The sequence below is a fragment of the Pezoporus flaviventris genome, unplaced genomic scaffold (assembly GCF_033815535.1).
Source record: "Pezoporus flaviventris isolate CSIRO_AGI_PZ_B2104156 unplaced genomic scaffold, CSIRO_AGI_Pfla_v1 ptg000005l, whole genome shotgun sequence".
In the NCBI taxonomy this organism is placed as follows: Eukaryota; Metazoa; Chordata; class Aves; order Psittaciformes; family Psittacidae; genus Pezoporus; species Pezoporus flaviventris.
The window spans coordinates 20,644,636-20,658,493 of NW_026892553.1; the positions used below are offsets into that span (position 1 = coordinate 20,644,636).

A 13,858-nucleotide genomic window follows, 5' to 3' on the forward strand; every position below is an offset into this window, starting at 1 on the left:
CAGTTTCACACAGCTTTCTGGTTTTAATGATGAGCGCTTGTGTTTGCTTCAAGGACCCAAAACAGAACAGCTTTGCACAGAGTACATTGGGTTCTGTGATGTAGGGAGGAACATTGTTGTAGTCTTTTCAAAGAGAAAACTGTGGGCAGTATTTCTCTGGTTCTGTGGTGCCCTCTGTAATGCTAGCTCCTAAGCAGCCCTGGCTCAACAGATGTTGCACAGGGTGTTTGCAGCTGGATGGGACAGGCCTGAGCCTCTGCTGTGGTGGTGCTGCAGAGTGCTCAGTTCTTGTCATGTTCAGTTTTGGTGGCTTTTGATCAGAGAGAATCAGCTTTTCGCACAGGGATTGCAGGAGCAACGTGCTGCAATAACAACTGCTGCTTCTAATTATGAAGTTCATTAACAACTTGTGCTTATAACTCTGACCTGGGCACTGTCAGCTCCTGGCTCTTGCTGAGAGGCTCTGGGCACTGCCTTCTGCAGGGAGGGGGCTTTGTGTTAGGTAAAGTGAAACTAAACCCAAACCAACGCATTGAAGAAATTGATGCACTTCCGTATGAAGCAGATCTCTTTGTTACTCCATCCGTGTGCACGACTCACTCTGTGACAAGTTTAGATCTTTTAGTCTTTGGAACTTAAAGATGCTCTGCTCTTAGTGCTGTGAGAAGTAAGCTCCGTGTTGGGCTGACAGATGCTCTCCTTAGATGATGTTGTTTAAACACTGACCTGATGAGCAGTACTGGTGTACGGAGGTAAACCAAAACATTATCACAGAATCCCAGACTGGTTTTTGTTGGAAGGGACCTTAAAGCTCATTGAATTCCAACCCCTGCACAGCTCCCTGGGGAGCACTTGTTGGGAAGGTTGACCCTGGAATGTTCTCCCAGGATCAGACAAAATAGGGTTGTCAGCAAAAACAGGTACTCTGCATAAGATGTCAACCCTTTATCACCAAGCTCTCTAAGCCAGAGACAGCACGGGGCCATGTTGTTGGCAGTGCAATGTTGCCTTATGCTGACTCTTCCCGTTTGAGTTCTGTATCTGTCTCCTGTGTTGGCTGTAGCTGTTCCCTTGGTGTCAGGTGGTGGCTGCAGTGTCACAAGTGCCTGTTTCCCTGCTCGCTTTGGGGTTTGCTTCAGTGCATCAAGTTCAAGAGAGGCTTTATTCAAAGTGACTTTATGCTTATGGTAATGTGCTTTAGAGTCTTAAATCTAAACTAATCTACTGAGTATGTATAGCATTCTGCCTTTGAGGGGCTATGGGATTTGTTTTTCTGCAAGTAATTTATCTGTTGTGACCATGTATTTCGATTGGGCATATCCCTGTGGGTACAGACTGGCATGGTTCTGAAACTGATAATGCACAGAACACTCCAGGACTTCACTGCTGTTGTTTCAAAAAGGATTCACTTGAATAGGCAGTTGAATCTGCCTTAGCCAGCAGCTGAGCGTCTAAATAAGCACTCTGGAAGTACAAGTTTTCATCTTGCTGTCTCTAAATCCCTTACTCCCAGACAATACTTGTGATGCTAATGTTCATCTATAATCAGTGTCCTCCCGTCTAGTCAACTGGGGAAGAATCATGTTCTTTAATCATAAAGGGAAGGAGAAAACCCATAAAGCTTGCTGGTGGTGCCTCTGATCGGGTTTATTTCAGTTTGCTGCTAAGGAAAGAAGCCAGCGAGCTGTGGAAAGGGAAGTGTACCTTTGTGGGTGCTAAATCATTCAGTATTTCCTACAGTTGGAAACCAATGAACAGAAAACCCCAAATGACTGCAGGATGTGTGTATTTGTGCCTTACTTGAAGGGGAAGAAATCCCCACGCCTGAACACCAAAAACCTTGTGTTACAAACCCCAACCAAGCCGCAACCCCACTTGCGTGTTCCAGTTTTCCATGCTGGAGGTGTGTGCAGCTTGGGAACATGTTTCTGATGGCTCCCTTGTCCTTGAGCAGCTGGGATGTGTTTGTCTGTCAGGTTTTAGTTCACCTGGATGCAAAATCAGGCCTATCTTAGATAATTGTGCAGTGGTGGAGGCTGTGCTGGAAGAACAGGACACCCAGTTTGCTGGTTTCACTGTGTGGGGAGCTCAGTAGGTTTTGCATCTGGAACTGGTGTGGTTTATGGGCTGTGCTTCAGGCTTGCTGTTGTGCTGCGAGAATGAGAGCTGCTGGGTTGTATTTGCACTAGAAGTGTGTCTGTCACAGAAACCCCCCAGCTGTAGCTGCTGCTGCTCTGCCTTGTGACGATGCTCTCTGTATATTTATGCCTGACCTTCCTATGGCATTTCTGAAACCTGAGCTAATCTCTTTGCGTCTTCCCAAGCTGTGTTATCACATCCCGCTCTGTCACATTGGATTCCAGACGTTTTCAGCATGTAAGTGCCCTGTTCCAAATTCCAGACTTCTGGTTTCATTCTGCTGCTCCAGCTCACCTGATGGAGGCGAGTGGAATCAAAGCTGACAGCCAAGGAGGTGGAGGTGGATCAGCCAAGGATCTGAAAGCAGGCTTAATTTGAAGTGAATCTATTGACCTTTCATAAGGTCTCGGTTTGCTTCTGTTGTCCCAAAGAGCACAGAGGTCATGTATCAACAGGTCAGCAGGTTCTGTGGTACCCCGGCTGGACAAGGATAGACAAGCTGAAGCTGCAGTTGCTTAGACGTGGATTGACATGACTTGGGTGAGTCAGAGCAATGTGGGAGTAAAGTGGCACATGAGAACTGAAGCAGATGAGCCTGCAAAGCTGATCTCTCCTGGCTAGAGCAGCATCTTTGGCTGTTGCCTGGGCTCCAGTTTGCTCTCTTGCTCTGTCTCCCCAGTAATTAGAGCCCCAGTGCGACTGTGTTCAGTTGTGTTCTCACGTAATTAGAGCTGGGCCCATGAAGCACAGAGTATCCATCCAGGGTTTTGCTCAGGGGCTTTGCCAGGACGTCACAGGGCTGTCATTGTCAGCCGGAAATCCTTGTCATTGCTTCTCTTCCACAGTGGCACAGGCGGTGGTGGGTGAGGAGTAATTACGTGATGTGGCTGGAGCTGAAGGCAGCATAAGCCACCTCTCTGCTATGCATGGCTTAGGAGGAATGAGGAGTGCTGCTTAAGAACAGGAAAGGCCTTGTTGTCTGGGCAGTTAATGTACTCGCTTGTAAGACCATTTACAATGCAGAACTTGGGAGCAAAGGGAGGAAGAAAGAGAGTAAATGAACTGAATCGTATTACTGGAATTTGCTGTTACAAAGAATTTAGAGAATCCAGACTGGTTTATGGTGGAAGGGACCTTGAAGCTCCCCCAGCTCCAACTCCTGCCACGGGCAGGGACCCCTTCCACTAGAGCAGCTTGCTCCAAGCCCCTGTGTCCAACCTGGCCTTGAACACTGCCAGGGATGGGGCAGCCACAGCTTCTCTGGGCACCCTGTGCCAGCGCCTCAGCACCCTCACAGGGAAGAGCTTCTGCCTAAGAGCTCATCTCAGTCTCCCCTCTGGCAGCTTAAAGAGATTCCCTCTTGAGCGCGTTCAACCCCTGAACACAATGCAGTGCTTGAAAGCAGTCCCCCTTGAGTGCATGCTGTGTGCATTCAACAGCAGAGAGCTGAGGCTCAATACTTTTAATTAGGTTCCTGCCCTTTGCATTCTGTCTGCTTTCAGCAGATTACAGCTCTGAAGGAAAAGCTCAGTTACACTGTGCCTTGGGCACTGCTTTGTGTTGCTGATAACAGATAATCAGAAATAGGCTCCTTTCTGCAAATACTAGGTGTGGGTATGTTACATTGAGGTGTTTGATATGATGGCTGAGGATCCTGAACAACTTCCTACCTGTTTAATGAATGTAACTGTTTGTTTAGAACATGCCCAGCTGTCTTCAAGGAGATCTTTCTACCAAAGCAGCATTTTGGGTTGAAATCGAGCATTGCCACTGGTCCCCCCTGTATCCCGGACAGCACATTTCAGGACCCAGCAAATGTTGTCATGTTTAAAGAAAGAATGTCCCCAGCAGCTGCTTTCTGCTTGCAGGAGGATATCTGGGGGCTGTAGTTCAGGGAAAGAACTTTTCATAGGATTTCCTAGGTGCCCCCCCCAATTAGTTTTGTCTCATTTCCACGTTTCTAGTACGTGCTATCCAAAGCCCTCAAGGATTTCAGCATTATAAGTGTACTGGGTTAATCTGAGAGTGCCTCTGAACCACTGTACCCCAACACGGCTGTCTCTTCGAGGGTCAAAATGTAGAGTTGGTGTTCCAAGTGAGTGAAGAAATGCTTTGCTTAAGCTGCAAAGGTCTCTTTGGTGGCAATTATAAATGGCTCTAAATAAAGGAGCAGCTCAGGCATGACTGATGCCAGTGCTTGACTTTATTTTTTTGTACATTTGGTTACTTTAACCCTTCATTATGTGGGATTATAGCACTGCATTTTCCAGGCCACACTTGGTGCAATATGCAGCAAGACTTAGGTCAGTTACGTTAGGCCTGGTCTGAGTTTGCCATAATGACTTTTCTGAAGTATTATTGTGCAACTTTGGTGCTATGTTAGGTATTTCTGGTGTTCAGGCAAGTGCAGTGGTTCTGCTGCATGTCTGCTGGTGGTGGTTGTGCTCAAAGTCATGGTCTGTGATGTGTGTGCAGCAAAATGGCAGTCACAGCATCTCAGAAACCGAACTGCTGAACCTAAGAAGGAGTAAAACCCCTTCATTGTGCCAACACTTTAGAGCAAAGCTTTGCTTAACACAAGTGCTGCTTTGTTTGGAGAGGCGGACAATGATTATACAATGGAACATACACTGCAGGGAGCTGAAGGAATATGCAGAGCCTTGTGGGGAAGATGTGATGGGCAAGTGGGGGGATGTACATAGATGTCCTTATGCTTCAGCTGTGCCTTATGTTGGTTCTGCTGCTTATGTACATAGTACCTGAGCAGGGAGCAGGCTTGTCTGATACCTACACCCCAAACTCACTAATTCCATTTTAGATTCATGTAATTAAACTTGTATAGCTCAAAGTGGAAAATTATAGCCAGAAATACCAGCTTGGTGGGTGAGGGTTGGGGAGTCACCAAATGTTTGTCTTGTGAGGGGCAGTGGAGCATCAGAGTTGGCACATCTGGAGTCAGTTATCATCATAGGTCATTAATGTTGTTTCATATCTAATTCTGTGCCACCTTTCTTCCTTCACTGATGATCTTTTTCTGCTTGAGAAATTGCTGGTGGAAGCTTGACATTTAGGCATGGTTTTGTATTGAAGCTTAAAAAAGGTTGCGTTTTGCACCAGTGTCCGATAAAAATTGAGTTTTCTGGTTGTGCTCTTTTTGTTTTCCCCATTAAAAATGGGAATTTGGGAAAAGCAGTATTAGTTTTGTGCAGCAGTTCTGATGAATGCCAGAAGGTGGCATCACTGATTTTCCTAAGAGCATTTTGATTGCAAGAACTAGGCAGGATGCTGCTAGGCTGATTTTAAAGCTGTTGGTCAAATTTTGGTCGAAGGAAAGTTGGATCACTTTAGCCCTTAACGTTTAAGGGAGCCTTTTAAAGGTACGCTCATGGTTATTGATCGAAATGTGTAAACTCTGGGTTTTGTGCTGGCTTTTAGATCTATAAAGCTTAAGAAGTTGGAAGTAGTTTGACTGAAGTGCAGGATGGAAGGAAGGGGTCCTTCCTGTGTGCAGTGGAATTGTTCCCTGAGCTGTTTCACATCATCCGATTCACATCACAGGGTGCCCAGAGAAGCTGTGGCTGCCCCATCCCTCGCAGTGCTCAAGGCCAGGTTGGACACAGGGGCTTGGAGCAAGCTCCTCTAGTGGAAGGGGTCCCTGCCTGTGGCAGGGGTTGGAGCTGGATGAGCTAAAGCTAAAACTGGATGAGCTAAACCTTAAAAGGTTCCTTCCAGCACAAACCAGTCTGGGATTCTGTGGGTTAGACCTTTCTGTTGTCTGTATGTCTAGGGGAAATAGGAGACGTAACTCACACCGTCCCTGTAACTTTGAACGTGTTTCCTCCTGTACAGCTGAAGGAAGCCTGGGGTTCTGGAAGTGCAGGAGGCTTTTCGGTTCACGCTAGAAAGGGTTTGCCAGACTTGAGCACATTTCCATATGGCATCACCCTGTTTCCACCTAACATTTCAGTTCCTTTGATCCTCAGTAGATGGATAAAAGCAGAGAGGGGAGCAGCTGGGTAGCGGTGAACAGCAAATCTTTTAACCACAGCAGATCACTTCACTGAGCAGTTATTTTCCAGCTTAGTTTTTACCAGTGTAAGGACTGAAACCACCATGAGTTGGAACTCGGTCTGGGGATGAATGCAAAGGAACATGAATAGGAATGTGATAGGGTGCAGCGTGCTCCAGGAGATAGCTGTTTTTTCCCCTCTATTTTAAAAGGTGTAATTAAACTGTTGTTTTGGGGTCTGAATTAAAATAGCAGAATAATCTACTCCGGTTTTCTGTGGTTTTAGGGATATTTATGTAAAGCGTAGAACCCATCTCACTGGTGTTTTCCCTGGGAATACACGAGCCAGTTGTGGTTGTCAGGAAAAGAATGGAATTTGATTTCTTGTTTTCCTCTTTGTGTATGAGATAGGTGACTCACTGCTCATGTGGTGCTTCTTCTGCAAGTGAAAAGCATTTCTAGAGTACCTGGCATTGCTGCTTCCTTCAGTTCTGCATCCTGCACAATGGCTCTTTTGTCAAGCGGAGTGTGTGGGACACGATGAGGAGGTGAAGCTGGGCTGGGTTTGGGATTCATGGATTTCAGCCGCTTACTGTTGCTGTGTTTTCCGTAAAGGTTTTAGTTAGGTTGCTTGTGAGCTAAATGGAAAAATGAATGGGAACAGTAGCCCCCAAAGGAGAGTAGGTGTTTGAGGAGTGTTGTTGCCCCATGGGAGATGAATCATCTTGTTGGGGTCAGAAGTGAGAAGTAACTGATTTGTGGGTGTGCTCTTACTGACTTCAATACCAGTCAGTGCTTGGGAATGGCTCTGTGGCTTTAGCTGGTTTTTAGGTTACTGCTCAAGAGCCTCTTTTGGAAAAGTGGCCCATTGATTGCCCTAAGCCTCATTGTTTTATATTGGCAATGCTGCTGTCAGTAAATGAACTGTGTCATCAGCTCCTTGGGGTCAGCAGAGCAGGAGGTGCAGACTGTAAGAGCAGTTCCCATTTGAATGCATTGGATTCAGTAGGCAGTAACAGCATTTGCTGTTTAGATTTAAAGACGTCTTCTGTATGATGGCAGATGCAACAGCAAGATTGAATGTATGAATTTAAAGCAGTGATGGTTTTCTTTGTGCTTATAGTAGCTGCTGTCTGACATCTCTTTCAGATTTCACTTTGGGTTAAATTTGTTACAGCCTGCGCTTCCTTCAGTGCAGAGAAGGCAAGGTCTAACAGTCTGGTGTTTTATATGTGTATATATATGTGTGTATATATGAGACTGTTGCAGGTAATATTTACAGGGTGTGCAGACAGGCATGGCTGTTTGCATATGAATGCAGGAATTCTTTTACTGAAAGTAACACTTCTTTGGCCTAAACCCACATACTTGCTTTCTTTAGGATGGTGTTTATAGCATATAGGGTGGTGTTTATAGCATATAGGGTGGTGTTTATAGCGTATAAACTCTGTTGTCCTGCGCAGCAAAAGTCTGCTCTGCTTTCCTGGAGCAGTTTGTGTGGAATTTGTTGCCTGCATTAATGCTGCTCATGTGTAATTTGGAGCTTCAGAGGAGTGGGAGAGTGCTCCTGAGCTGTTTGTCAGAGTGCATCTGGGTTTGAATCAGTCCTCGGCTCCCACCACCCTGCATTACTGCAGCTCCTCGCCTGTGGTTATGGTAACAGCATCCACTGCCCAAAACTATTTTGGGCAAACGTTTGCAGTAATAATGATCAGAAGCAGCAATTATTCCCTGGTGATTTCATCTCCAAAATAAACTGAACTGCGTAGGTTTCACCATTACAAAACCTGGTCGGAGTGCTATTAAATGCCATTAAATGTTCCAGTTTATAGGAATCCTGCGCCTGGTTCTGTCCTTTATTGCGGAGCAGTGTGACAGGGTGTTGGCTTTTTTTTGTGAGAGGATTGAGCTGTCCTCATGAGCAGAAGAATCCCTGAGCTGTACAGAGGCTGTTCTGACATCTCAAGATTAAACACCCTCGTGTTGAGTTGTCTTCTGTGGCAGTGCATTGAAAGTGGCTTGTTTCGGTTTTGCCCCTCTGAGGGAGTCAGCGCAGTTGAAGCTCTGCCGCCTTCTCCCTAAAAACCTGCTCTGCCTATGCATAATGTTCCCTCCCATGCTCCCTGCAGTCACCAGCCCCGGGAGGTCCCCAGGCAGAGCGTGGAGGTGTGGGGTGGTCCCTGACGGCCACCGGTGTGCCCATCGACTTCGTCAGTTCTCCAGGCGATGTCTGAGCTGCTGGGGGGGATGTTGAGCATGAGGCTGTTGATAGCATCCCTCCAAAGCCTGCGATAACAGCGTGCTCCTCTCTGCTTCTCTGCTGCAGGAGACAGTGGTATTTGTGTTCCCATAGCGTGTTGTAAAATGCATGAGATTTTGCTCATCCTCCTTGGAAGTGGGAATAGGAAAATGAGAGCATCCTGAAGCAGAAGCTGTTAGAAGAGCATGCAGAAACCTGCAGTGATTTGGGCTTTATTTTGTCTTCCTAGCTATGGATTAGAAGGACTGATTTTTGCAATGGGCTTTTTCCATAATGGCATTCTCGTATTGTTTGGTCAGAGCTTGCACAGGAGGAAAACAGGCTGCTGAATTTAGTCTCTGATTTCTCTTAGCCGTGGCCTAAGGCTATGCTGAGATTTATATCCCATTTGTATTGTTGCAGCTCAAAAGAAGAATGTTCAGAGGATGACAAGTGTATTCTGAGTAGGTATGTTGTTTCGTTTTCATATGAAACCCATTTTTTCTTTTCCTGCTTCCATTGGTCAGAAATGAGGTTAATAGGAAGAGAATAGAGTGCACTGCTGCAGTGTCCCTGTTCAGGTAGAACAATAGCATCCGACACAGCTCTGTGAAAATTAGCTGCTTTTCTGAACCAAAGCTGCATTGTGCTGGTGTGCACAGTGCAGTCCATCTGTCTGGGGGGGGGGGTTAAGCATCTACTGCAGTCAGCGCTTCCCTGACGAGGTGGCACTATTGTGGAGTTGAAGGATAGAATCATCACATCGCTTTAGGGGACAGCAGGATTTAAAAGGAGATGGCTGGCAGCCTTGCTTTACAGCTCGGGAGCACCGGTTTAAGGGCACTGGCAGAAGCAGCTCCTTGTTCCTAGCAGCAGGCACTGCTGTGTCAGTGGTGTGTGTGTGGAATGGAAGTCCTAGTTGGTAGCCTGTTATGGAAACGCTGTTTGCTGTTATTGTAGTACCGTGGTGACAACATGCCATTGAAATGGAAAACGAGCTCTCCTGCTATCTGGAAATTCCCAGTTCCTGTGCTTAAAACATCCAGGTCATCGCCACTTTCTCCAGCATACATGTAAGTGAGAGAAATGAGGATAATAAGGTGGGATTGCTTTTGTGAGACTACCCTGTGGCAAAATACCCTGTTATATGTTAAATGGCATTGGCACTCGGAATCTTACCTTGTTTTCTGTGTAGACCCCCCCTAGACTTTATCCTGGATGTTTCATGGTGGATGTTGTGTTAAGTCTTTCCCTCTTTGTTGAAACAGAGAGAAATTGTGCAGATTAAGCTATATTTGTAATAATATGATATATGTTCATTTGAAAAGTTCGTGTTGCTGTTAATCTGTAGATCTTGAATTGACAAGGAAAGCTCTGAAGCAGGCTTTCATTCTAGTGTATGTGCTAACGTTTCCTCCTCCTGACTATTGCACTTAGAAATTCAACATGAAATCACCTGCCGTATTGTACTGCACTTCTGTTCGTGTCAGGTCTTGTACGGAAGAAATCACCTGCTTTCGTCGTCTTTTAGTCTGGAAAGCCTTAGCCTTAATACAGCTTGAATGTCTTGTGACAAAGTTACAATAAAAGCTTAAACCACCAGTACCAGTCATCCAGATCTAAGTACTTCTGGTGCTGCAGTTTGTCCGTGTAAAGTAGCTTCACAGCATTTACAGAGCATTTTAATACACCCAGAAACAATGTGCCTTTGTCTTGCCAAACCTTGGTGGAGCTTTTGTTCACCTTTTGCTGCTGCCAGCTCTGGGTTAGCACATACAGGTGGCTTTTTTCCCCTCTGTGCTATCAAACTAAGCAATAGGGTGTTGAATTGCTTCTGCCTTTCCTTAAGAAAGCAGCCCTTTCAAAATGAGGCAGAATTGCTCTAAAATGCACAAATAGCTGTGTAGATGATTTCCTGATCCGGAAATGACTATAAAGACTATTACTTTCCGATAATATTCCAGCCCAATACCTACTTAGTACTTTTAAGCTTGTATTGTCATCTTGCAGATAGGTTTTTGCTTCAGCTCCTGCAAGGGCTCGGCTGTAAAAAGGGGGTTTTAGGGGTCCTCTGCATATCGTGGTGTTTGGCTGCTGCTGTGCATCGCCTGGATGAGAAGTGGGGCTGGAACAGCTTGATGCGGCTGCGGGGTCCCTCTTGTCCTCGCTGGGAAGGGCTGGGCTTTGACAGCTAACCTGTTTGGGATGAGTCTTCATTTCAGCCTTTCCTCTCACTGAATGCATCACGGATGCTTAAGGCTGCCAGAAGATGAGCCATTTCCAGTAAACTGCTCCTTACCCTGAGTTTTTACAAAATATTGGCTAAATACAAAGGAAGCGTCGTGATGGGAGTTGTGAGGCTTTTAAACCTGTTTCAGGGAAGCAGTGTCTTCAGTGTTGTACATTACGCTTTTGGCTTTTAAACTATACTTACTAAATGCAAGAAAGGTCAGAAGGAGCCTGGTCTGCTCTGTCTGCTGCTGACACTGAGCACTGCTTTTGTGTCGCTTTAAATTGCTCATCCAGCACTGTGTGTGCTCTGGCTTTTCTGATCGGGATCATGTAGCTGATTATCTCGGTGTGTTCGAAGCGTGGGGACAGGTTTAATGATCACACTGAACTCTATGATGCTGTGCTTATCTGGAGCACCAGAAATATGTGATCAGCAGCCCAAAGAACCTTTTTAGGATGAGTCCATGTATCCCAGTGCGTATGGAGACATTTCTTCCCTGGCACGCAACCCAGACATTAGCAGGACTCTGAAAGCTAACATGAAAATCATTCATACGCTTTATTATAAAGAATGAGGAACATTACAAAATGGCACCTATTTGATTAGGAAGGATATATATGGACTAAACCCACCCCATCTAATTTAGGTTGACCAGTAAAGCAGGTGATGGAATTAATCATCTTCATTGCAGAGATCACGGTAAATTTGTTATTGTTTCATGTGATCCGATGCTTTTCACATTCATATTCATGACTTTTCTTTCCGAAGTAGTACTCTGAACACTGGCAAAAAGCTTATGTTTTAGGTGAAAGATTCAGGAATAAGTGGCGTGTGAAACAGGATGTGTATTGATGGGAAATAAATGACCATAAAACTCCTGAATTCACAGATGAACACCCCTGTACTTGGTACATTGGATCTAGGATATAGAAAGGTAGAACTGAGCTTTTGATCACTTTAATAATTGACATCTTAACCTTGTAGAATAGATTTGTAGTATAATTTTAAACATAACACAGAGAGGTCTTAAAGGGTTGGGGGTTTGGGAGGTACCTACATTGAAATTCCAATTTTTCATGTTTTTCTAGTAAAGTTCCACTGAACTTCACAAGCTTCATCCCGCTTATGATTTACAAGTGCCTTACCTGGAGTTTAAACTGCTTGTCAGGACACACAGGTTTGATTAGTGTTTCATTTGGTGCATGTAGCCAACACCTGAGCTCTGCCTTAGTTTCCCTGTATGGAAAGGCTGAGACTGGTGGTTCCAGACACATTTGGCTGCTGGGATGAATCAGGTACAAAGTACCACTGGAGAGCAGGTAACTGTCCTCAGGCTGTGCAGCTGGGGAGGGGGTTTGTGGTAGTTCCCGAGGTGAGGAAGGTGTTCAAAGAGCTGGTCCTAGAGAGTTTTTGCTGCAGGAAACCTGTGACCAGGTAGGATGTGAAAGGAGGGACCTGCTGCAGCCGAGCTGATGACTTTGCAGTGAGGATGTGGTTCTGTTAGTGCTGCTGTTGCTGGGTCTGGTTTTGCTTTCCTGGCAGTGGGAAGGAGCAGCAGTGAATCGCTGCCTCTTGGCTGGTGGTTTTTTTCACCTCCAGTTACTTTTTAGGGATAACTTTGGGATATCCTGGCTGCAGGAGGTACCTCTTAATATTAGATGGAGGGCAAAGGGTTCCTCTGATGGAACAGGTATACCCTGGCTTCTGGGAGAACTGGTCCAGAGCATCTTGAGCTTTCTCCCCAAGTTGATGGGAGATTGTGACATTGCATAGGCAAAATGAGATCATGTTAGGACTGAAGCACTGGCGTGTAACCAGCATGTGTAGGTGTAATGCAACCTGGCTCAGTGCACAAGTTGGGAATGTGCTGTATGTGCCTTTGTCAATCTGCTTTCCAGTGGGTTTCATGACATGTGCGGCATTGGGGTTTAGAAGCTAAGCTGTATTCCTCTTGTTAAAATGAGTGTGAAAGCTGTTACAGCAAATTTATGCTCTGCTAGTGAAATCGTATTTGTGGTTGTGTCAGCCATGTGGGGACAGACCTAGGTGATAGAATCGTACAGTCACAGAATGCTTTGGGTTGGAAGGGACCTTAAAGCTCATGCAGTTCCAACCCCGTGCCACAGGCAGGGACACCTTCCACTAGAGCAGGCTGCTCAAAGCCAGGACTAATAATACCCGGCTGCAGAAGTACTATTCCTTGGCATCATAGCTGTGTATTGAGAGGCACGTGTTTAAAACAAAAACCCTGGTGCCTGGCAAGAGCAGAGGTAGAGAACAGACACCCTGCTTGAGAGAGGGTGAGGAACGGATCGGCATTTGGCTGTGTACACAGCTTGGAGGTGTGAAGGAACACCTCCTTCTTAATTACTGTCTATGGGTCCCAGTTATTGTTTAGGCATCTCAATTACTATGCATGGGTCACATCACCTCACACTCTTCAGACCAAAGAGAATTCTTTGTTATTCACAGCAGCAGTGTCATCTGTGTGGTTTTCCAAAGCTGAGCGCATCTTCTATTGACAAGGATGGAAATGATGTTTGTGGGAGCTCTGGAGATTAAAGTGCAGTGATGGACATCTGCGAAGAGCTCAATAGTGCAAAAACACTGCTTGCAAAAATGCTATTTTCAAAGCTCCTCTGCATGCCTCCAGCATGCCTCAGTTAAAAAGAAGTAAAATCCTTAATGCAGAATAATCTGTCTGTAAAGTCTGTGCCTTCTCTCCTTTAACATGGAATAGCGTGTGGATATTTTCAGTGGAAACTATCCTTTGCATGTGTTGTCATAAATAACATTAGCAGACAAATGCAATATTCCTGTCCTGCTATCAAAGGGTTTGTAACGCTGTCCTGAGCTGTGTTTGTGAAATTTATCTAATGGGAACTGCCTGGCAGTGGGAAATCAGTTGCTGTGCAGAAAAGTAGAAGGAATTCTTAATACTCTGGAGTAATCAGTGTTAGCATTAGCTGCTTAGATAGGTTATATAGGTTAATGCCTTTGTGTCTTCGTGCAAATCTCTGATTTGCTCCACAACGAGCTCTTTGAATTTATGCTGTACAATGATGTGCACTTAAATGGGAGGAGGTGTGTACGCAGGATTAATCAGACCACCCCTATTAGTGCTTTTCTGTGGGACCACCCTCTGTGCTTCTGCTGCCTTCACTGGTCATTTTTAGTCAATCACCCCTTCTGTTGGGCTGCCGAGCATTTGACTCCAGCCCAGGCTCTCCTGTCTTCA

At 45.6% G+C, this 13,858-nt stretch overlaps 2 protein-coding genes across 10 annotated transcripts in view; one reads left to right on the top strand and one right to left on the bottom strand.

Moving 5' to 3' along the window:
- Positions 1 to 13,858, bottom strand: part of WDR44 (WD repeat domain 44) — an 89,012-nt gene that overhangs the window by 62,728 nt on the left and 12,426 nt on the right. The window lies entirely within an intron of this gene.
- Positions 1 to 13,858, top strand: part of KLHL13 (kelch like family member 13) — a 58,152-nt gene that overhangs the window by 22,225 nt on the left and 22,069 nt on the right. The window contains exons 1-2 of one of the 9 annotated variants that reach the window (XM_061446244.1): positions 8,121 to 8,855; positions 9,348 to 9,460. The exons of 6 other annotated variants lie outside the window; for them this stretch is intronic. In XM_061446244.1, the coding sequence (XP_061302228.1) occupies positions 9,363 to 9,460 (98 nt within the window). In that variant the 5' untranslated portion in view covers positions 8,121 to 8,855; positions 9,348 to 9,362. Of the gene's footprint in view, positions 1 to 8,119; positions 8,856 to 8,938; positions 9,461 to 13,858 lie in introns of those variants that run through there. 2 more of the 9 variants (XM_061446246.1, XM_061446245.1) reach the window with 2 other exon arrangements.